This window comes from Physella acuta, unplaced genomic scaffold, assembly GCF_028476545.2.
Source record: "Physella acuta isolate Inbredline_101_S28 unplaced genomic scaffold, ASM2847654v3 ptg000309l, whole genome shotgun sequence".
NCBI lineage: Eukaryota > Metazoa > Mollusca > Gastropoda > Physidae > Physella > Physella acuta.
This window is the reverse complement of record NW_026731828.1, coordinates 175,396-200,335: the sequence shown is the minus strand read 5'-3', so window position 1 is coordinate 200,335 and position 24,940 is coordinate 175,396. Positions and strand designations below refer to the sequence as shown.

The 24,940-nt window shown below is 31.7% G+C and overlaps 2 protein-coding genes across 2 annotated transcripts; one reads left to right on the top strand and one right to left on the bottom strand.

Annotated features, from left to right (window-relative positions):
* Window positions 1–117: 117 nt before the first annotated feature.
* Window positions 118–10,513, bottom strand: LOC131940145 (coiled-coil domain-containing protein 12). Its single transcript, XM_059298735.1, has 5 exons — window positions 10,360–10,513; window positions 1,589–1,665; window positions 1,148–1,209; window positions 545–656; window positions 118–384 (listed from the first exon to the last, which is right to left on the bottom strand). The coding sequence occupies exons 1-5, from the start codon at window positions 10,479–10,481 to the stop codon at window positions 302–304; spliced, it is 456 nt and encodes a 151-aa protein (XP_059154718.1). The 5' UTR covers window positions 10,482–10,513; the 3' UTR covers window positions 118–301.
* Window positions 10,514–11,376: 863 nt separating this feature from the next.
* LOC131940143 (cullin-1) lies at window positions 11,377–23,223 on the top strand. Its single transcript, XM_059298732.1, has 22 exons — window positions 11,377–11,474; window positions 13,597–13,754; window positions 14,187–14,238; window positions 14,849–14,986; window positions 15,381–15,585; window positions 15,701–15,868; window positions 15,952–16,093; window positions 16,837–17,000; window positions 17,293–17,455; window positions 17,617–17,747; window positions 18,100–18,207; window positions 18,381–18,487; window positions 18,758–18,806; window positions 18,899–19,030; window positions 19,243–19,363; window positions 19,616–19,692; window positions 20,111–20,242; window positions 20,598–20,690; window positions 20,802–20,923; window positions 21,059–21,164; window positions 21,380–21,493; window positions 21,715–23,223. The coding sequence occupies exons 3-22, from the start codon at window positions 14,201–14,203 to the stop codon at window positions 21,793–21,795; spliced, it is 2,391 nt and encodes a 796-aa protein (XP_059154715.1). The 5' UTR covers window positions 11,377–11,474; window positions 13,597–13,754; window positions 14,187–14,200; the 3' UTR covers window positions 21,796–23,223.
* Window positions 23,224–24,940: the final 1,717 nt, after the last annotated feature.

Genomic DNA, 24,940 nt, shown 5'->3' with positions numbered 1-24,940 from the left:
GGTTAATTTATATTAAAATTGTTTGGTTAGATTACAAAAAAAAAAGATGTCCTAGGTAGTTTAAGCAAAACAATAGGAATAATACATTTATAAATGCGAATAATACTCAAAGACTAGTTTTATAGAGAAAATGAACTTTTAATGAATACACATCACAAAACTACACTTATACAAACTTGCACACCTCATTATCAGGCTCAAAAAATTGCTCAATTTCATTTCACAAAAGATCACATGCTTTCAAATTCCTTTCTTCAAAGTTAAAAAAAAGTATTTACAAAAACAGTTTTTTCCCCCAACTTTAACTAATATCCACTGATCTTGTCATGGTTTCACCCATAACAACAGATGCCAAATCACCTTGACTTGCTTTCAATCTCTCTCCTGAAATAATGTACAGTTGAATAAATGAGGACTTATATCATGGTTTGATATATAATGAGGACTAAATGAATATAATTACAATAAAGTAGTGAATTCAATACTTGGAAGGAAAAGAATTTGTTAGAAGACACTAAAAAATATTTTTTTATATAAATCTTACTTATCAATTCAGCAATAGCTCTTTGTGTTCTTTTTTCAAGTTTTTCAATTTTTTTGCTAACATCTCGTTTCAAGTCCCAGTCTGGTTTTCGCGGGGCCAAATTGCTCAAGTCCTTAATGAAATTTAAATTATATGTAAATGATAAAGCTCTTTACTTCCAGGATGCTTTTGTCAACTTTAAAAGCAAACTTCCAACTTTACACGCTTAATCCATTACAGTACAGTCAATCGCCATAAAATTCATAATTTTCTTGTCCTAATACTAGCGTGTCACTTTTAGTGTTAAGATTTTTTTTCCTTCTAAATTATGGGCACAATAATTTGTGAAATTAAAACTTATTAAAATACCTCTACTTTTAAATCAGGTTTTATGTTTTTAACTTATGTGAATATTTTTTAATAATTTAAAATTTAAAAAGTGCTGTAATTGCAAAAGGCATTGTCTTTTCATCTGGCCATAGGGGAAGTAAATAATTTTTATTCCCAGACTGTAAAGGGTTAAACATATACTTTAGATGCCAACTAACAGCATGCATTACTTAAAAATATATATTTATAATTTCTATTTATTAAAACTACCACAAAAACAACATTTTGTATTACCACTTCAGTCACAATATGATCAGTTTTTCCAGACTCAAGTTCATCTTTAATAGAGGTGATGACTGGAAACAAAAAAATAAATTGTAAAATTTAAATTTGTCAGAATTTTTTTACGTTTAGAAATTATAGTAAAAGTTTAAATTGTGTCTGTTTGAAGGAGCACTGTGGAATGGTGTAGTAGTAGCACAACACTTAATGATTAATTTCAATCTATGAGCTCATGTTTGTAGGATGACATCAAATCCACCCAGCTCTGATAAATACCTGACTCAAGCAGGAGATAGTAGATGTCAAAAACTGGCTAACTCTACTACATCTGCCATATAGACTATCAAATGTAAAATACTTTGTATTGACTTGTTAAAACTGACTCATTATTAATTATATGCAAAGCCAGTTAAAAATGAAACTCTACACTTAATAATATTATAATATAAATACCATCTGCTGGCTTTACTGCAGGTTTAGTACGCTCTTGAAGAGAATCGCTTTCAGGTTTGTAGCTTCTAAATGTTGGCCTTCAGAGGGGTGAAAAATAGTTTTAACACAGGATTTATTACATGAACAATAAACAACTTATCTAATGATATGCTATGTGTTTGTCCATAAATGATGTCACATTCCTTCCATGTGGTTGGTCAAATTTTTTGGGACATGAGGTTTGGAATAAGGAATGGAAAGTAAAAGATTACACTTGCATTTAAAAAAGGAAACTACTCAGAATTTTACCTATATTACTTAATAATAAATATTTCAACAGTTACTAAAATTGACTCAGCAGTCTAAAGTATCAACCAAATTACCTCTTGTGTAGAGTATGGGACTAGTAATCTAGTATTTCCTTTTAGATTAACAAAACTAAGTAACTAATTAGTATAGTATGTAGGAATTTAACAAACCTAGTATATGATTGATATTTTTTTTTTGCTTAGTTCAAGTTCAAGTGAATATTTGAAAATTCAGTTTAAAAATATTAATCACAAAAAATTTTTTTTTTCAAGTAATTTAAGTTATTTTTAGATGATAGTTCTATCTTCTATGACAGAAACTTTTTTTTTAATTTGATTTCGACAATTAAGACCAAACATAAAAGTTGTCAAGTGAGAGCTTGGTAATAATTTAAAATACTAGCCTAGAGTCAACCAAACGGCCCTAGAGTGTGTGCCAATATTAGATTTAAATTTCAATGAAACAAAATTTAATTTGTTTTTTGAAGGCATGGTGAAATATCATCAAAACATTTATTTTTAGACATGATTTAATCAATAGTTACAGGGGAGGCTGTACAGTAGTTGTCTCAATAGCTAATGAAATAAGTTGTTTATTGATATCAATAAATACCAATAGACAAATTTTAACTAGCTATGAGATGATAGGAATTTATTATGACTTTAAACTTTAAAAGTCTGCAAAACCACAATGATCTATGCTTCCAATTTATTTTGCATTCAATTTCAATAACTATAAGTTGGAATGTTTTCCTATTACTATTAGATCTGTGTACCGTCTGTCATGTAGGGCCCATGACGATGTTTGAAATGCATATTTATCACTATAGGAAAATTAATTGTAATATGCGACGATAGTTTTTTTTAAAAGAACAATTAAATAGATAGATCTAGAGGAGCTTACACTTTTCGGACACACATAGCGAAAAAACGCAACGTAAAAATTCCATGCGGTCTCATTCAGTAACCGCTTAACATAGAAAACAAAAAAAAGTATCATATCTATCCGCAACCATTCTACTTTAATAATGTGTGTGTCATTTTGTATTCATACGCATAGAACTTAAGCTATTCTTGTTATAGTGACTGGGGGGTCTTAACGTGTGTTCGAACACATGTAATACAGTTTTACATGTGTTCGGACACCTTTACCCGTCATCGGACATAGCACTTTTTGTTCATTTAGAATAATTTAAAGTCAATTTAATGAATAAAAACATATATTATATGCATTTATATTGTGTTATTGATTGTTTGTGAGGTAATTTTAATAGTATAAAACCTTTTTCCCACACTCCCAAAGTTCATCCCATTCAGCCATTGCGGCTCGCGCAGTACGCTGCTAAGCCAGCCAGGTCACATGATTCCCCCTCCTCTTTTGCATTCCACTGCCTTCTTGACCTTATTTTGACCCTTTCCCTTCAATAACCAGCCCCTTTTATGCTCTAAATTCTTATTTAATAATATTTTTGTGTTGCTGTCCGATCCCATGTAAGGCCAAATAAGTTAGCGAACACCCCTTTTTTATTGTTCAAGCACGAAAAAACCCATTAACCTTGACATTTACGATGTTCCATACATATATAGAAGCTATTTATAGTGTAACCTTTTAGCTAAGCAGTGATTGGTTCAAGTTTTGCCCCTAAGTCCAACCCTAGGTCACTTCATCCGGCTGGTGTAAAAATAGAAATGTGCGTACCATGCAACGTTAAAAAATTTCTAAAAATAATTCTTGAGAAAGGAAACGGAAGTACTTGACACGGAAGTGTTCATAAATGAACAGTTTACGTGCAGGCGCCGTGGTTTCGCGTGAGACATGCTAATTAAAGTTTCTATGAGCCAAAAACCGACGAAGTGTTCGGTCCTACGTAATTTTTGGTGTGTGTCCGAAAAGTGTAAACTCCTCTAGTATTAAATAGGCCTAAAAAAGTTAAATTTTTATTTTCACCTCGGCTTGGAAAAAATAGCTTTGTAAAAATAATTAAATTAGTAGTAGACTAGGATCTAGTAGATTTAGATCTCTGGTAATCTATCGTTTTAGGTACGTAAAATCCGCAGAGGCTAAACATGTCAGACAAAGCCACAAAGGTGACTCATAAAGAGGCTTTGATAGTAGTTAATACACGTAAATTTTTGGATTTTTTAGTCAAATATAATAAATAATTGAATAATAAACCACATTCAATCGCAAAATAGATAAATATAGTCAAGACATTAATATTAAACAGCAGTGTTTGAGTCTAGTTTGAGAGCTAAATTTACTATATAAACAGCGGCCATCTTCCTTAAAATTGTAAATTAGAGTGGTTTCCCTTGAAATGCTATTCGTGTGTAAATGTGTTGATTTTGTTGGCCTCGTTGATTTTTTTTTTAATGATTGCTTTTATTTTGACCAATAATGCAGAAATATTTTTGTTCCTTCTCTTAAAAAAACTCTAGCCTTATGCATTAAAGTAGCAAGCTAGGTTGCATCTGATGAAAACATCGCTAATCTTTACTTATTACTGAAAAGTTGTATTAAAAATAGTATAAAACAGGTAAATGACACATTTTTGTAACTTTTATAGCAATAAAAAAGACTAAAATGTAAAATAATTAGGGGCTACTAAAATTCAATGAGTCACCGTTCTTTTACATGTTTAGCCACGGGCGATTCTACGTACCTAAAACAATAGATTACCAGATCGCTAGATCTAGATCTAGAAATTCTAGTTACATATTTCTAGAATTAGAATCTAGTATTTTAGTAACAAAATAAAAATTAAATCTACTACTGCAAATTCTGCTAAAATTAAATAATTAAATAGTAGACTTCATTGCAAGTTCTCATCTTTACCCTACAATCGTAAATAGAGGTGTCATACGACATTTTTTCCTGCACTCTGTACTCGTGTACGGTACTCCTGATCATGAGTTAGGGCAAAAAAAAAAAAAGTTTTTGTCAAAAACTTAAGCCTTAGTTAGGCATTCCGACTTCCGCTGTTTCGATTCGGTATTCAACATCCGGACTTTTCGATGCAGTCTTTATAAAAACTCGCCCTTTTCCGAAGAATGCCGAATCTCACTGTTGGAATCGAGTTTTTAGAAATATTCGATATAGATATTCTAGTGTAGTCGTATTATATGTTTCAATTAGAAAATTACCGCCATTATGACAATCTTTAAGCCGAAATCGATTGCACGATTCTAATGAGTTTATCTCGCGAACATGTCCCGTACGGTGTTGTCACATTTTAAATAAGTTTACGTATTAAACACATTATAAGTATCTTGCCATTAGTTGTAAGTGTCCATTAAATAAACAAATATTATTATAATAACGGTTTTATGGCACTTACTACTTCTGCTTACGAGTTATCATACATGTCAAATCCCCGAGCTAGAGCTTCGGCCTTGACAACGCCATGGCGTCGGTTTAGCACCGCATTACCTATTATCGATAAAATACGCGCACTAATGCCAGTGACGTAGTTTTCGAAGTTGGAAAGAATTTAAATTATGGGTGGCACTGTTAAAACTAGATAAAATACGTTGATCAAGTTATCTATTAAAACCGACAGGCAAGAAGCTTAGGCTTACATTAAATAGTGTTAAGCATTTCACACATACCTACTTACTTAGATTTAAGGCTAATACTAATACTAAAATAGCCTTTAATATACTATTATACTTTATACTATAAATAAGTTATAGGCCTATTTCTTAGTATAACTAATGCTATATACTATATGTATCGATTGATAAAGTAAGTCTGGGCCTATTATTGGTTATGATAAGTAAAGAAGCTTGGTGATAAACTTATTTAATTATTTGTAATAATTATGCTTATGACATTAGTAAATATTACTAAATAATTAACAAAAGGTGCAGCAATTGACATGGGGGGGGGGGGTACTAATTACTAAGGCAGTGAATTTAGAATGACATGAAAAAGGCATGATAATTATTATTCATAATAATTTAGGATACAATTTTTACATTTAATAATAAAAGTAACAAAAAACAAATAACAACAAACTATACGGATTTAAATCACTGCATGTTGCCAATATATATATTTATATAAGCAGATAGACAGGGAAGCTGTAACTTCTGATTTGGTACAAATTAACACTTAGCTTAATAAACTTTTACAAGAATTTAAGGTTTTTCTATTGATTAGTAATTTAGTTGTACCAAAATATCAATAGGGTCTTATAAAGGCCCTAGTATATTAAAGTAGTTTCCCTTTTGGACCTGTCAATCCATCATCCATAAAGCAGCTGAAGTAGAGTTTATCTGTTTCTTGACCCATGCACATGAAGTGATGGTGTGGTTAGCTCTCTGCCAAGCTATCTTTACTTTCCCTTGGGTCAGGTACTCATCTGAGCTTGGTGGATGCTGCACGCTGCACAGACAGACTCGTCTGAGATCTGAGCTTAAGACTTGCATGTTAGTAGTTGAGTGCTTTAACACAAAATCCCTAGTTTTATTTTTCAGCATTCTTCTTATTACATGCTTCAGTATCAATAACCAAAATGTATCCTATCTATTATAGTAACATTCAGGACATACGTCAGTTGAAGTCACTATAATTACTATAAAAGGGTGCAACACCCTTTCATAGGACTTTTTAATTATATGCAGTCATACTTAATATAATTTTTTTCTATATTTCTATTGCCCCCACCCTCTAGCAAAGTTTCAATTTTAATATTTTAATATTTAAACAAGTTAATTAAAAAGTCTAGTGACAATTTTAGCGCAATTTCCTTATATCGAACCTCAGCTTATTAATAGGGTACAAAAATAACGTTTGATTTAATAAGTAAATTAAATCGAGATAAATCATATATTGAGCAAATAAATAATGCAACACAAGTAGTTTTAATAATTCAAAACAAAATAGAAAAAATATTTATTAACGAGATTTTTAAAAAAATCCTTTCGAACCTTCGCTCATTCGCTATGGTAAAATCCTTTCGAACCTCAGCTTATTAATAGGGTACAAAAATAACGTTTGAATTAATAAGTAAATTAAATCGAGATAAATCATATATTCAGCAAATAAATAATGCAACACAAGTAGTTTTAATAATTCAAAACAAAATAGAAACTAGCCTCCCGTATCAGTCGAAAAAAAAGGGGAGAGTAGCCTCCCGTATCAGTCGAAAAAAAAGGGGAAAAATTTAAAAAATCCTTTCGAACCTCCGCTCATTAAAATCCTTTCGATCCTCAGCTTTTGCGCTAAAAACCTACAAGACGCTCAGTTTAAAAATTCTTAATTAATTTTTTGTGACCGAACGAAAGGATATTTTTGAAAACTTTCTTCGGCAATATTGGTTTAAATTATGGCAGGAATCGATTGGTAAATGTTTCAAGTCGCTAAGTGGTCTGGTTGCCTAGATATGTAGCAAAAACTGAATTTGTTCGAGGTTTTTTGGCTTTTACGGGAAATCCATGAAAGAAACCCGGAATTTTTATGGCCTATGTTCATCCTCGTAACTGGCTTAACATAATTGCTTTTGGAACTAGTCATCGATATTGCTTCGTTGAGGAGGAGATACGACTTAAAGCTGCGGACACACATTCATCCATCCATCCATCCATCCATCCAGAAATGACGGGTTAATAAACGCAATTCTCCAGAATGGAAATTGCGCTAAAAAAAAACATAGACTTTCAGTCTGCATATTGACCTATATAGAACAGCACCCCTCACTTTAATTTGACTTGATTAGTTCTAATTATCCTTCATCAAATTTTGATTTTACTTTCATATTTCTATTGCCCACACTCTCTAGCACTAATGTGCAAAGTTTTATAATTATATCTCGAATAGCAGCAGTGGTATGCAAGCCTAAAGCCAATCACACAATTAAATCCGATGTTACAGTGATATATAACAGGTTTAATACATAACTTTAAAAATTCATATAAAAAAAACTATTAGGCCTAGAATGATAAATTTGGTATTTTTATCAATGGGGTATATTATAGGATTAATCTGTGTACATTTTATCATTCTATGATAGGTACTAGGATTACATCTCGTTTTGCGCCGCGCGGCGAGTTTTTCGTCCCCGTTACCCAGACGCCGAGAATTTGCGGCGACGCGAGTGCTATAGTTTCGTAATTTTTATCGCTCAGTGTTATCGCCCGATCAATTTTCGTGCGATTATCGATTTTTCATAAAAAAATGGACATTTTGCGTTTTCATTGTTTTTTTAATTTTGTGCATGGATTATTCAAGATGGAGTGTTTCAGTGAAAATAAGGTAAGTTTAATTTACTCCCTACTGTTTATTTTTATAATAAACAGGAATTTTATTGCTTTACATGAATTCTACACCACTTTTCTCTATTGTTTCAAAAAATCAAGTTGTTTGGACATAGCGCACAAAAGTTATATGCTGCACAGATTTGCTACCTCTATAAAAAAAATTCGTTTGTTTACAATATGAAAGCGAAAGTGGCAAGGGAGGTAATAGAAAAAAAAATGTGGCGAGCGATGTTTTGACGCCGGCGATAGTGGCGAACGATGTTTTGCCGCCGGCGATAGTGGCGAACGATGTTTTGCCGCCGGCGATAGTGGCGAACGATGTTTTGCCGCCGGCGATAGTGGCGATTTGCCGCCGGCGATAGTGGCGAGCGATGTTTTTCCGCCGGCGATAGTGGCGAACGATGTTTTTCCGCCGGCGATAGTGGCGAACGATGTTTTGCCGCCGGCGATAGTGGCGAACGCTGTTTTGCCGCCGGCGATAGTGGCGAACGATATTTTGCCGCCGGCGATAGTGGCAAACGCTGTTTTGCCGCCGGCGATAGTGGCGAACGATGTTTTGCCGCCGGCGATAGTGGCGAACGATATTTTGCCGCCGGCGATAGTGGCAAACGCTGTTTTGCCGCCGGCGATAGTGGCAAACGCTGTTTTGATATTGAAGGTAGTGGAGTAGAGGGGGGGGGGGAGGTTTGGTGCGGTAATAGCAATAAATACTCAATATTTAATTTTAGTGTCTAGAAAAACCATTTTATTTATTTTGATGTGAAAGCAAACAATGTACTGTTTACTTTTCCAGATAGAACCTACACTTCTAAAACCAGCACATCTCTACAATATGATGAGCAGTTATATGGCCTAATGAGGGAACACTATGTAAAGAGGAATTAAAACTATTACAATAAATGTGTTCACCTTTTATTTAGACAAATTAAGTGATATTTTTTAAAATAACTTAAATAAATTTTGAAGCAGTACATTGAAAGTTTAGTAATATGAACTAGTTCTAGATTCTATATCATGTTAAAACCAACCAATGTTGAACTTCTTCTGAAATGTAAAATACTAATGAACAGACAGAAACACATCTTTTTAATTAAACTATATATATAAGTAGACTAACAAGTTAATTACATTTATACAAATAAAAGACCTTACATTTCTAATAGATCTAATTTGCCATCATTTTTATTTTCATATATTAGTTCAGTTTTTCAATTATGTCAGGCGCGTCGATGACTCAGCGTTCTACCTTTTTACCATCTTTTACCTATTTGTCAACTATTTAGATAGAACCATCAAACACACTTATTTCAGAGCTTCACTCTGGTTAGTTTTTAGCTTTAGATTCAAATAGTTTGGACCTAAGCTGATATTGTATGAACAAATTTCGTATTTAAAAATAGGGGGTGTACCCTGTTCCACCCCTTATTTTTTGTCAAACAGATAGATTTAAACACATATTTTGATTGTTTCTGTTTAAGAATAGAGTCATCTAGAGCCAGGCAAATTTTGAGACTTAAGTGCTTAATAACTCAAATTTGCCATCATGTTGCATTTCACATCAACAAGACTTCAGTGTTGCAAAATTGCATAATCTATCAGCTTTGTAGCAGTTAAAACAAAAAACTTTTCAGTTATGAATATTATTTTGATTGTAATAACTGACACATCCATAGCTCAACATTCTCAGCAAGTTTGAGCTTAATTTTTGGAATAGTTAAAATTTTAACTAAGATTGTATGAATGCACTGTATATGAAAAATTAGGGGGGGGTACCATGTTCAACTTCTGTTTTTGTTTAACTCTGCCCATAAATTTCTAATTTTATTGTTTATTATGCTTCCATATATAATAAATAAAGACATTGCAAAGTTATAACAAATTTGACCATATGGTTTACAAGCTAGGACAATTTTAGTAAACGCTTAAAAAAACTCTATCACAGAAATTGGAAAAAATCCTATGTTAAAAAAATCACATTTTTTAATACGAAAAAAAATCATAACTATTTAACCGTTTGAGCTACATCAAAAAGGAAAACTGTTCTGTTATTGTAATTTTCTGCTCCTTTTAACTTTAGTAGTTGTTTCCCTAAAAAAACAATATTAAAAATTTATCCTAGTACCTATTCTATGATAATTAGGAAAAATATCCCAACATTCCTAGCCTTAGTACTTTTGACAATGAGATTTAGATTTCTAGATCTATAACAATCAATATACATACCCTGGTAGTTTTTCTTTTTCTACGTTTTCTTCGGATCTGTATGTTGAGGACTTCTCACGCAAAGCCTTCAAACGATCTTTTCTTTTTAACGCTTCTTCGTTTAACTTTCCCACAGTGGCCATTTTATAAACATTAAACACAATTTTTTAGTAGTAGCTTCCCCTGATCAAGCGTGCCTTAGAAGCATTCTAATTTATTGCCAAACGAGTTTTAACTGTTTTATTTTTATGATAGCTTATACAAATAGTGAAAATGATTAAATAATAACAAAATAGATTTAGAATCGAAATGGTCTAGATCTATATTATTTTATAAGTAATTAGCCATATGTGTAGGCCTATTCAATTAACTACCAACCTAACACCCATTTTTTAGAGAAAATTCTAATATCAGACACAGGTATAAAAAAATCCACCCCGAACCAAAATTAACACAAAAGGAATATTTACTTGTAATGTAACTCTTTGATAGCCTATTCTGCCTCATCTCCAGTGGACGAACCTCCCCCTTCCCTTCACTCACTCAACTAGGTGTTGGATGTACAAGTGTGTGTGTATGGGGGGGGGGGGGGTGTCAGCGGCAGGCAAATATGTACAAAATGTGTACAAACGTGTAGGACAAGGGAGCTGACTGGAGTTGTTGAGGGTGGTATTCGATCTATCTTCGATGGAGATAGGGGAGGACGGAGAGAAGGAACTTTTCATGAATTTTTTTTGCCACTCATGTAGATCTAGGCCTATCTTCTACTTCTTATGACTAGGACTTAATGATGCTTTTCTTTTCGTAGTTAATAGTAGTTATGGATCTAGATAAAAGTGTAGATGACTTCAGTGTAGACATTTATTTATATTGGTCTATGATTTTTAACTATAATAGTCGTTGATTATTATTTACTCATTTTTCAAGACAATAAATTTTTTTTTCTAGATCTTCTATACAGCATTAAGATCAGATTTAGTCTAACAAATGAAATGCATATTTCCTGATCTTTTTTAGTTGCACTTTTTATTTCGACTTCTAAAATAAAGATCCTGTTACTAGCGCCCCCTCAGAGATTTACACAAGAACCAGAACTTTTTGACTACAAAATTTTTTCTTCGTTTGTTTAGTCGAAGGTGGTTAAAGTGATTTTTCAGTTTCACTTTTGTTAACTTTTCAAAAACGGGCATATATTTAAATAATCTTATACAGTTAATTGATAGACCTATGCCTTTCGAAAATATAGGTTAAAAAACGGTTCTTTTTGTCTGTAACTCACAGTTAACTGCGTCTCCCAGCTTCTGCCTAGCTTCACTTGGTGACGATGAGTTTTGTATTTGTATTTTTGTAACCTTTTTATTTTTATTAAAAATCTAGATCTTAATCTATCTTGTATAGATCTATATATATTACAACTCTACTAGAATTAGTCTGGCTGACGTATACTAGAATCTAGTACTAGGCTAAAGACAGGTCCTAGAAATCAAGATCCAGATTCTTGGTACTAGATCTAGATCTAGCTAGATCTAGATTTTTGTTGACCAGACAAGGACAGTGGTCTGGTAGTCTCAAAGTCTCACAGACCAAGCTCTTGACTTACTTGTCACTGAGCGCCTTGGGTCCTAACTAGATTAGGCTTCACTTGCACCAAAGCTTAATAATAACATATAGGCCCTAGCCTATAACTGAACAATAATTACTTAGTAAAAACTTAAATTAATAACAACTTAATTTAATAGCCTAAAGAAATTCAACGATAAACATTGAGGAGCGTAAAGTTCTATTCATTCACTGATTATGTGAATATTGCCATCATTTGCCAAAGCCCAACACATTTAACATGTACTTTTATTAGACATCTTACTAAAACTCAAGGTTTGAATACAACCAACTAGGGTAAGACACAAATGTCAAATAGGTCTAATTTTAAAAATGCCCCAAGCCAAGGGTTAATTAATTAGGCCTAACTATTTTAGTATTTTTAATAAACAAATAGATTCTCTACTGTTGGTAGGCTTTTTGCAGCAAAGATTTACTGTGTCCAGAGTCCAGAGGTCTGCTCCTTTTGATTTTTACTGAAGTATTTAGGCATATATGTAAAGAAAAAATTACATTTAGGCACTACATAGCTGCATTTAGTGATTTTATTTCAGATAGGTGTACTTGATACTGTACACACTACTGTGAATCACTACTTTGTTGAAGCATTATTTTATTGCTAGTAGGAACATAATAAAGTAACATGCTTGTAATTCACTAGCTTAACTGGAATCTAACACCAACACTAGTTTTCAGACTTAAGCCAAAATGTTACACTACTAGATCTAATACCCAATCCAAACCTTTATTAACAGAAGATAGGTATCACATAACACACAATGCCTTGCTCCTGTTTCTCTCATTTTAAACTTTACCACAAAAAATACTCATTAATTTATGAAAAGACCTGCTGAACCATGACCTGTTGTTCTTTGAATAGCATTATATGGTACTTTGCCATTACACATTTACAGTCCATTGCATGGTTTTTAACCTCGAAGTCATAGGTTCTGTTCATTGGCTCACTCAACTGGTTGGACTCTGCTATGGCATATCAGAGTCAACTCAGCTCTAATTGGTACCTGACTTAAGTCAGGGAAAGTAAATATTAAATATTATGGGCCATCTGAAAGTGCACTTCACTTTATTGTAATTTACTTTGCATAGTCAGTTTTTTCATTGGTAACACCGTTTTTTTTTACTTATTAATGAACTAAGTTTTAAATAAAGATTTAATCATTTTCTTTACGCTTGAAACATTAAATAAAACATTAAATAAACACTATTTATTTAGGTCTATTATAATATATAATATTGATGAAAGTAACCAACAAAATTGTGAGTTACATTATTATTGGTATCACCTGCATATTTTCTAATTACAATGCCAGTCAAATATATTTCTTGAAAAAGGGGTGTGGTTTTAATTCTAAAATTTATATATCTACTTCAGTTGGCTGTTTATTTATAAAACAATAGCTGCTAAATGGAAACATACATTTGTCTTTTATGTTTTAAGGTTTTAGATTAAAGATTATATTTCAACATGACTCTTCTTATTTGGTAAAATGAACATTTACTTTGTTTTGATTAATAACCATGGCTATATCAGTATGTATCAAGAATCTCAATCACTCTGTTGCAGTGGTGATTTACATTATAATAATTAAAACTAATTTATTCTTCAGAGTTTAAAAATATTTGTGTATCTACTTTCAGGATGGATACTCTTCTGTCAGTATTTTTCTTAGAGAACTTTATTTTGTTCTAAGAAAAATGGTTGAGTGAATTGACAGATTATCCAGATACACACTTATTAATTCTATTGTTAAAGTGAATGTTTAAAGGAGCATTTTATTCAAGCTAACATATAAAAGGTAGGCCCTAATTGAAATGTAATTATAGTCAGTAGACCCTCATAATTAATCTATTTTAAATATATCAAGTCTTAGAATAACACTAATTTAAAAAAAAATCTTCAATTAGTGTGAATATAACTTTCACCAGTAATAGCTTAAACAAAGACATTAAGTTTATATTAGTATTATAATTTAAATGTGTTACATGACTATCAGTAGTACTAAAATTAAGTTGTTTCTATTATTGGACTAGTTTCAGTAAGTCTTAAGCAATCAGTATTAAAAATAGCTTCTTATAAGTATTACATTTCTATTCTTGTAGAAGTGGTATCTTTTTTTTTAAAGTTTATAATAGATTTGTTAGAATTTATACCTTGAGTTATTAATTGATCACAAAGACATCAAATTTCATAAATTCATTTGTAACCATTTTTTTTTTCAAAATTACAGCCCACTTTCTAAATATGGCACATGTGACTCGGAGTCACCGCAGTGGGCCAAGGTCAGAATCTGTACTGTTCAGAAAAAATACATTGAATAAATATTTATTGTAAAATTTTGAATAGAAAAGTTAAAACAAACCTAGTTTTTATAAGAATTTGTAATACCTTTGATAATAATGCCTTTGATTGATAAGGTTATCTTGAATGAGATTTATATTTTAGACCCATTGTGACATTTTTGCACTTAAAAATCATCTGTGTAGTATTCAAATATCCCCCCTTACAACATAGAATGGGGACAGAATGTAAATGTTTCCTAAATTAAACTTTGAACAAAGTTGGTAATCTGGGCATTTGTTCAGCTATAATGGGTACCTGTTCAGTCAGTTAGTTGAAAGGGAGACAGTTATTAGACTATTCGCTACAAAATCCCCTTACACTCTTGTTTTGAGAAATGGGAAATTGATTGTTACTATGGTTATCCTCACTTGAGTGGACATTTGCTAACAACAAAAATCTTTATGGTGAAACTAAGAGTAAAATCGTTCTAGCTTATAATAAAATATTTTAATATCATTATTTACTGTTTTATAGCATAAAATAAAACTTAGTTTAATGTAGAATAAATGACAACTTTTACTAATTTTTAGCTTTTAATCTGATACTTAGCATGAGCCCGGCCAGGTCCAACCCACATGGTTTGAGACAGATAGAACTAGACCAGATTTGGGATGACCTGAAAGCTGGAGTTAAAAGTGTGTATAGACGCCAGAGCATGTCAAGAACCAGATACATGGAACTGTACACGTATCCTTTGCAGCAGTTTCAACTCTGAATAAAAATGCAGCTTCCATATATTACACTAGTTGAAAAAACATGTGGGAGAATTTGTTTTTGAACTAATCTTCAGTAAGCCAGGTGTATGGTTGAAAAGAAGTGTGGATGACTCAGATAACTGTAAAAAAAATGTATTTTACGAATTCATCACACATTAATTAAAGCATAATGATCTCAATGTTTCTGTCATATCATTAGTAAAATTCTTTTACTAATAAGTCTCACCGAATCTAATTATCTATCCGTTGTTATCGAATAATGACCTGTTATCTCAGACTTAAAGATTGCCATACTTGTTCAGATGTAAACATGAGTCACTAGAAGTTTTTTTAAACTATTTATTCTTAACCTTAACCTTGAATAGACATGTGTACAATTACTGCACTAGTGTCCAAAGTGTGGCTAATCAAAACCAACAGGGAACCTCTACTGCTGCTGCAGCTACTCAACGAAGTACAAGCTCTCGCAATCGTAACCGAACTCAGGGTGGAGGAGCACAATTTGTGGGCCATGAGCTCTACAAAAGGATCAAAGACCTCCTAAGACAGTATTTAGTAAACTTGTTAAAGGTAAACGTACAACTCTATATTAAAGTCGAACCAGAACATTAATTTTAGTGATCTTACTCATAGGTATTGAATGAATTATTAGTTTTAATTTTTTTTAAATATTTGCTTCGTCCAGGATGGTCAGGATCTTCTAGATGAACAGGTTCTGCAGTTTTACACTCGCCAGTGGGAAGATTATCAATTTTCCAGCAAAGTGTTAGATGGCATATGCTCCTACCTCAATAGACACTGGGTTCGTCGTGAATGCGATGAGGGTTCAAGAGGGATATATTTTATTTATTCAGTAAGTTTAATAAAACTTTTGTTACATTTATTTTAATGTGGTTTTAAAAGTTTGAAAATAACTGGTCTAACATATATTTACAGTTAGCCTTAATCACATGGAGGGATAATCTGTTTAAGCCTCTTAACAAACAAGTTACCAATGCTGTTTTGAAGTTGATAGAAAGGGAAAGAAATGGTGAACCTATCAACACACGTCTTGTCAGTGGAGTAATAAGTTGTTATGGTAAGTTTCTTAGCTCGAAGATGTTGACATTTGTTTTTCTAAAAATTGCTTTTGAATACTTATTTCATTGAGGAGGTTTTTAAAAATCTACAACTGCAACTTTTTTGTATTGATTATTGAAAGCACTCTAGTGGTCGGCGTGGTCGAGTCGGTAAAGCTCATGGTTGCTAAACTGAAAAGTCTCGAGTTCAAACCCTCGGGCAGATGAGGCTCATTAGCTGGGGACAGCCACTCTTCTAGGAGATACAACTCCAAAATCAAACAACTGCTGCCTTGTAGTTTGTTCTTGGTTGGAAGCAAATCCAAAAAGAAAAGCAGGCTGAAATCTGAGTCAAGGCCTCAATGGCGCATAACCAGTTGACACGTATCCTTAATTGTGATGGAGGCATGGTCAAGTCAGCAAAAAAACTCATGCTTGATAAATTAAAAAAAAGTCTTTGAGTTCAAACCCTTTGGCAGATAAGGTTCGATCCCTTCCAACACTAAAAATTAAGAACAAAGAAGAAAGTACTCTTAGCTTTAACAAGGAACACTGTTTAACATTTTTTTAAAAAATAAACAATAAATAACTTAAAGTCTTTAATGCTCTAACTAACCTTACCCCTGCTAATTAACTTCTGTATAGTAGTATCATTCTTCATCCAATCCATGTCTCATACAATTTTATTAATACTAGTAGTAAAGTGAATCTTGTTTATATTTTAAGTGAATTTATCAAACTCCTTTTTTGTGTTGATTCACAGTTGAGCTAGGATTAAATGAGGATGACCCAAGTGCCAAAGGACCTACTTTATCTGTTTATAAAGAACATTTCGAAACCTTATTTCTAAATGACACTGAAAGATTTTACACTACAGAAAGCAACGAGTTCCTTAGACACAATCCAGTGACTGAGTACATGAAGAAAGTAGGTTTTTCCTGACTTTGCTTCTTTCAGATGTTTTTAATCAGTTATCTAATAATTAAAGTATCAATCCATCTCTTTATGGTTAAAATTTGTTTTCTACTTGATGACAACCTTTACTTTCCATCTCATCCCTTTTTCTTACCTCAGCATAATTCTTTTTTAAAAATCTGATAACTGGGATTACAGTATCAGTCCTTTTACAATCAAGCCCATTGTATTTTGTATTTGACTTGTATTTTCAATTGTATTTAATTAATTAGGAGAACTTTCATGAATTTTTCCATACTTACAGGCAGAAATGCGTCTAATGGAAGAGCAAAAACGTGTACAGACTTACTTGCATGAGAGTACTTATGATGTTCTCGCACGTGTTTGTGAAAAAGTGTTAATACAGAAACATTTAGAAAACTTTCACTGTGAATTCCAAAATCTCCTCAATGCTGACAAAGATGAAGGTATCATGTCCAGAGTTTTAAAGTAGAATGTAAATGTACATTTATATTTGTATGTACTCTGAGCTCATCATTTTAAAAATAATTTTTAGAAAGTATTTTTACATGTGAATTAGTAGTTATTCTCTAGATGTTTTATTTTTCGATTAAATTTTTAACTACAGATCTTGGTAGAATGTATCAACTGGTTTCTAGAATTCAAGATGGTCTTCATGAACTCAAGTCTCTTTTAGAGAAACACATTTTAAATCAAGGTGCCTCTGCACTGGAGAAATGTGGAGAGGCTGCCTTAAATGTTAGTTTACCTTGTTATATAAAATCACTAGTTGCTGTAGACATTAAATAAAATTAGGTCTTAAATTGTCCTTTTGAGCATTTAAATTTTGAGACAAAGGTTCCTTACAGTTAGTGCTAACCACCTGATTTTAATTTAAGAATTATTAAAAAAAGATATTGTAAAAAATTAGCAAAGGCAAAAAAAAGGACAATAAATTATTGAAACTTTTCTCTTAATGATGATAAATTATATTATCTCAGGTTCATCCTATGTAATAGCACTAGGCTTCCTTCTGTGTTCTGTTATAACTTTTGCTTTAAAAAAAACAATTTTGCAAAGAACAAATATAAGTATTAAACTTCTTTTTCAGGATCCTAAGGTGTATGTACAGACTATACTAAATGTTCATAAGAAATATCATGCCCTGGTTATGACAGCTTTTGCCAATGATGCTGGGTTTGTTGCTGCTCTTGATAAGGTTCGTATTTCTAACTTTTTTTTTCCAATCATTTAGTTACATTTCTTGAGATATATATTATGCACCATCATATATTTACAATTTTGTCAGTCTCATTTTTAAGTAATTTATGTTCTTCGATTATTTTAAAAACTATTTGATGATTAATAGTTGTTGTAAAAATGTTTAATCAGGCATGTGGTCAGTTCATTAACTCCAATTTTGTGACCAAACAAGCAAGCAACTCAAGCAAGTCCCCAGAGCTGTTGGCCAGATACTGTGATCTGTTATTAAAAAAGAGGTGAGCTTAATGATTTTAACTTAACAGTATGGTTAGTTAAAATAGTTAGCAAATATTCAATGATTATATGGTTGAATTTTAAAATTTATTTTACACTAAACCTCAAGATTGAAATTTAAAAATTGCCTTAGCTGTGGGAGAAAAGTAAAATAATTTTTTAGTTAAACTTTACAATGTCAACAAGAAGAGCTAACTCACTTCTTTCAATTGTCTTTATTTTAAAATCGTCTTTGCTGTAAATAGCCGTTTTTTATTTTCCTTATTTTTCAGCTCGAAAAACCCAGAAGAAGCAGAATTAGAAGATACTTTGAACCAAGTTGTAAGTTATAGACTTTAATAAATACAGTCAGCTGTCTGTTTATCTTACATAAACACCTGGGATAAAATTTGTATTTTTCTCATCCAATGCAGATGGTAGTGTTTAAATACATTGAAGACAAAGATGTATTCCAAAAATTTTATAGTAAAATGCTGGCCAAAAGACTTGTTGGTCACATGTCAGCTTCAGATGATGCTGAAGCCAGTATGATCTCAAAACTTAAGGTTAGTGATTTCTCTAACTACTCCTTCTTTTAACTGTTTAAAAGTATAGTTTTACTACTGTATATTTAATACTTTAATCTTGAAGTGCATAGAACATTACATACATACAACTACGCATTAATAGACAGATTTGTAAATGTCAGTTCAAATACTTAAAACTTAATTCCAACAGGTTTAGTTGCTTAATAAATGTTAACTTTTTATTTACATAGCAAGCTTGTGGTTTTGAATACACATCCAAGCTGCAGAGAATGTTCCAAGACATTGGAGTCAGCAAAGATCTCAATGAGAATTTTCGCAAACACCTTGAATCTTCTAAAGAGCCCTCTGATAGTAAGTTCAAGCTATGTAGTGTTGGTTTTGCTATACCCCACATCAAGGGTTTGAGTTAATGTCGTGGTTTTAATCTTTAAGACATTTTTCACAATAAACCCAACAAAACTGAGTGAAATTATTTCCTTATGCAGTAAGGGAATAACATTACAGTTTAGCATAGAAACACCATTATTAAAGGTGATCAATTGATCTGGTACTGCTGGCCTTGCTGTAGCTATTATTTACTGTATTTTTGTTTTACTTCTGCAGTTGACTTCAGTATCCAGGTGCTCAGTTCAGGGTCTTGGCCTTTCCAGCAGTCTTGTACATTCACTTTACCTGTTGAGGTAAGATTGTAATCTCAACTAAGATTTAACATAAAGTTTTATTTATCTGCTCACGCTTTTGGAGATCCTTCATTAGTCCATCAAGAAAACAGTGTATTTCTTGTTCTGCCACTCTAAAGTCTAAATAGAAGCTCTCCTCTTTATATTGATTTATTATAACTATAGAACCTTTTTAAATCAATTTAAAAGCAAAATAAAAAAACATGTTCCATATAATTTTGAACATACTAAACAAATTTAATATATAACAATCTTCATCTTATTCTAACACCTAGTGTTGTACTTTACTTTAATGCAGCTCCTTAAGAATGAGAATTATTTTTACTAATTATGCCTCATCCATAACCATGCTATTGAGTTTTCATACTGTAGTAGATGATTATGAAAAAAAAAATATTTTTTTACTTTACAACATCAGTTGGAAAGGAGCTATCAGAGATTTTCAGCTTTTTACAACAGTAGACACAGCGGTCGCAAGTTGAACTGGTTGTACCAGATGTCAAAGGGTGAAGTTGTTACAAACTGCTTTAAAAATAGATACACCCTCCAGGTTGGTTGAATGTATCAGTGTTAAATTACAATACATCTATAAATTGGATTTAATCTTTGGCATTTTTTAAAAAATAAAAAATGCCTAATATAATAATCTAAAATGTTTGGTTTTCTATTTAGGGATTTTGTTAACAATTGTAGTCAAGTTGCAGGTCTAAACTATAGAGTTTCTATTTTCAGTTATTGTAGCTCTTTGTGGGGTAAAATTAGGTCTGGTCATACTAGTGAACTGTGATAACTACTTTTTATTTTAAAAAAATTAAATTTTAATAAAGTTTTTAATTAGGATAGTAAGTTTGACAAATGTTAACATGACATCGAGAGTATAAATTTTTTTGTTTGGTTAATCACAGGCATCGACATTTCAAATGGCAGTTCTGCTACAGTATAACTCAGCTGATACATATTCAGTTCAACAGCTGCAGGAGTCTACTCTCATTAAAATGGTAACAATACCTTACCTTTGAACTTCACTTGTTTTAATTTTAAAATATTTATCTGCTGTTGATTTCATTATGTCATAGATTGTTTGAACTAATTAGAAGTTTGTGTTTCAGGATATCTTGCTACAAGTGCTACAGATACTTCTCAAGTCTAAGCTTCTTGTAGCAGATGAAAATGTTAGTGAAGCAGATATTAAACCCGAGACACCTCTGTCTCTTTTCCTGGGATACAAGAAGTATGTACTAATTAAAGGGGTACTATAGGGACATTTTAAACTGACAACAGCAAAAAATTACTTCTAATACTTAGTTAAGATATTTTGCTTTAATAAAAGAAGTGCTTCAATTAAAATAAATATTTTTCTAAACAGTAAAAAGCTTCGGGTCAATATTAATGTACCCATGAAAACTGAAGTAAAGGCAGAGCAGGAATCTACTCACAAAAACATTGAAGAAGACCGCAAGCTCTTAATACAGGTAGATACTGGGCTGATAATGTGTTATTATATTATTAAAATATAGATGTGATTGAATGTTATTTACAATATTTTTTCTGTTTTTTTTTTTTATTTTCTCATATTATTAATTCCCTTAGAAATAATTTTTTTCGTATATTATCTCATTTTATTCAATGTATCTAGTCTTAATGTTAAAATTAAAAGTTTTATTTAAATTTTTTTTTTAAAAATCAGGCAGCCATAGTTAGAATCATGAAGATGCGCAAAAGCCTGAAACATCAGCAGTTATTGATAGAAGTCCTCAACCAGCTTTCATCTCGTTTCAAGCCGCGAGTACCTGTTATAAAGGTAAGTGCCTTTTGAGTACTTAATCTACTTAAGGATTATATAATTTGTATGTAAATATCATCTTTGCAAGGATTGAAAAAGTAAGTGTAAACAATTTTAAAAGAGCAATCAAAATCTTGAAAAATTTGAATAAAAACATAAATTTAAAACTCTTCAATTAAGGAATTCTCATTCCAGGATTTGAAAGTTTTGTCTATATTCTGAGTATTTTCTGTCTACAGAAATGCATAGACATTCTAATAGAGAAAGAATATCTGGCAAGAGTGGAGGGACAGAAGGACACTTACAGTTACTTGGCATGATGACCGCTAACTTGGATTAGTGTTTTTATTTTCTGTTCTTCGTAGGGTCATTGCTCACACATTCATTATTTATCATTGACCCACGTCTTAACCGACTGGTATCTATCCATCAGATCAAACTGAGTTTTGTTTAATTGTCATAGCACAATGGAAACTTGTTTAGTTTAGATGATAGTGTCTATCATCAAGCAAAACGATGAATACTTTCTGCTAGTTTTACAAAATTTTGATGAAGTTATTTGCCACGCTACAGTTGTATCCCTGAGTCGTCGTTGTTATACAGATGTGTATGTGTGAGGTTTGTCTTACAACATATCTTGTTTGCAGTTATCAGCTTAACTTTTCACAGGAAAAAAATATCTTAATGCTATAAACATTTTAATGCTACTTGGCAGTAGAAATTTCTGATTTGTACGGACAGTGAAGCTAAAAAATACCTGTTTTGATTTTAATAGAATTTTTTAACAGTTGTATTTATTTAAAATACAAATCATTTGCTGTTTTGATTAAGAACTACACAAATAGTTTTTAAAAAAAGTTGCAGTTGTTCTTTTGTAATGAAATAACGTGATACCAGCTATTGTTTCCAGTGAACTTGTGTGTGACATGCTTACGGGTACAACCAGAAAATAGTGATACTTTTGATACATTTTCTGTTGCCATTCAAAGCTTGATGGATAAATATAACCCATTCAGGAATATTGATTGTTGTCTGAAAACTTATCAAATCTATACTAGAATGTAAACTGTCTGCATGTCTACACCTGTTAGTTTTATTGAAAGTGAGAGACTTGATTTCAATAACAGAGTAGACGTACCACCTGGTAATTTCACATGCCCTGCCCTGCAGTTGAATGTTAATAAAACAGCCTCATACAGACTTGACAGTAAGGAACAAAGTATTCAACGGTGCTTTAGTGAAACAGTTTATGAAATTCCGTTAGGTCATACATTACAGTGAGATGTATTTTAAATATTTTATTTTGTTATCCGTGCTTTGAGCTTTCATTTTTTTTTTTTACTGTGTTGTTGAAAAAAATGGACTATAAATTCAGTGATTATATTTATGAACTTACATCTTAACTAATTGGTAGGAATATCTAACTTTGTATTACCTAAGTATACAAAAGAATTGCTTGAATTCAGGTTTTAAGATTCCATAATTTATAATTGTACAAAAATTGTGCCAATAAAGAAATCTATCTTACACAATTTAGTTAGCAGATCTAGGTCTTCTGTAGGCTTTTACTGGTTAAGGAGAAGAGTTATCTGATGTTATCTGTATGTGTTGTATTTGATGAGGTGATAGTATGCTCTAGTTCTTCTCTTGACATGCCTGGTGTATAGTAAAACAAATGATTGGTTTATTCAAATTTCCTTGCCTCTAGTACCAACAAAAGGTGAATGTAAATAAATTTATCTAGACTCTTAGGTTGTTCTGTTTTTGTTGCATGACTAACACACAATCTTGCTCTTTACAAGTTGGCTTAACTCATGACAAATAGTAGAGTGTCTCAATATGATAGTTCTCTAATTAGCTAGTGGGCATTATTTGATTGATTAATATGGCACCAACAAGAAATGAACACATTTTAATTTCATTCCCTTGTAACCTGCATGACGCAGGTCTCCCAGTTGTGTAGTGATAGAAGTGAAACTGTAACTGTCTGAAATGAAATAGCACTTGGGGTATTAAGGCATATTTATCTCTTGTTCTATATAGCTCAAAGTGTGCTGCTTATTTAAAGTCAGTTGTGTAATCAGATTATCAGCCTTTCTATGCCTAATGTCTTTCCCTTTTTACACTAGATATTTTTAGACTAGTTTTGGTTACAGTGACCAATAGAAATTAATTTTAGTCTTAAATATTCAAGTAGATTGACTTCTGATTATGCCAGTGTTGTTGTAAGGATGTATACATATAAACCATAAGAATTAAGTTACAAGATTTATTCAGATTTTATTAAAATAATCCAGGACTTTCTGTTTATATGGATTGTTTCCTTAAAACATTCAGAAATTAGTTACAGCTTGTGGTGTGTCATTGGGCTATCAACTTGTCTATTTGCATTGCTTGGAGAGTTGCATAGAGCTTGAGAAAAGCTTGTAGCAGTTTAGAACATTCCAATCATTGAGAATGGACAACTTTGTGACCATTTTGATATATAGACTTTTTAAGCAATTGTGCATCATTTTCTCTGTGATTCTTACAATTCAAACTCCTACTTTATTTGGTTGTTTTACATTTCTCTATTTCTTCTCTCAAAAAGAAAAAAAAAGGAATTGGATGAGTTTATGGTGATCCAATTTAAAGGTACGTAGTGGCTAGAAAACCAGTTAACAATGGATCACTTAAAACTAAATCCTCGAACAATAGAGAGGCATATGCATTTTCCCCCACTCTTTAATATAAATCATCCCCATTATCTGAAACAGGTTTTCTGTCAGAGGCTGTTCATTTAAGTGTGGTCTTCTTCTTGCCTTTGAAGTAGAAGTATATTTTATTTCAGTTTTCTAGAAAACAATGAAATGTTAATAACGGTAACAGGGATATTATGTCTATGATTTTAAAAAGTATTGTAGAAAGGAATATTTTTTAAATGGAATTTCATGAAAAGGAAGGGAACTGGTAACATGAGGAAAGTTTTTGTTGGCAAGAATACCAGTACAGAGATGTTCAAAAGTTCATAATGAATGGCTTTAAATTGATTTGGCCTCTTTGAACTTGATTGTCATTAACAATATTAACATCATCTGTTGGTATAATACTGTTCATATAAAATTGTGGTTTATATGAAATTTAAAAAAAGGGCGTATATAGTCATCAATTTAAAAACATACAAATTTATTAAGAGCCATGCCCCTACTTCCTACATTAGGAGGTCACATTTTTATTTTCTTAAAAAACTTAAGAACTATCAAATTGGCTTTAAAAAAAAATAAGTTATCATGGGTTGATTTTTTTTATATTTATTAAAATACTATTTTATCCAGTAAAACTAAAGGAAATTTTACTTTTATTATGAAATTCATAGCTCTTGATTTACTGTCAATTACTATCATTATATTTTAAAACCATTTACCAGTATCCATTGTGGTCAATTTCAAAATTGAAGTTATTTTCTAAATAGTTTGATTTGGTTTA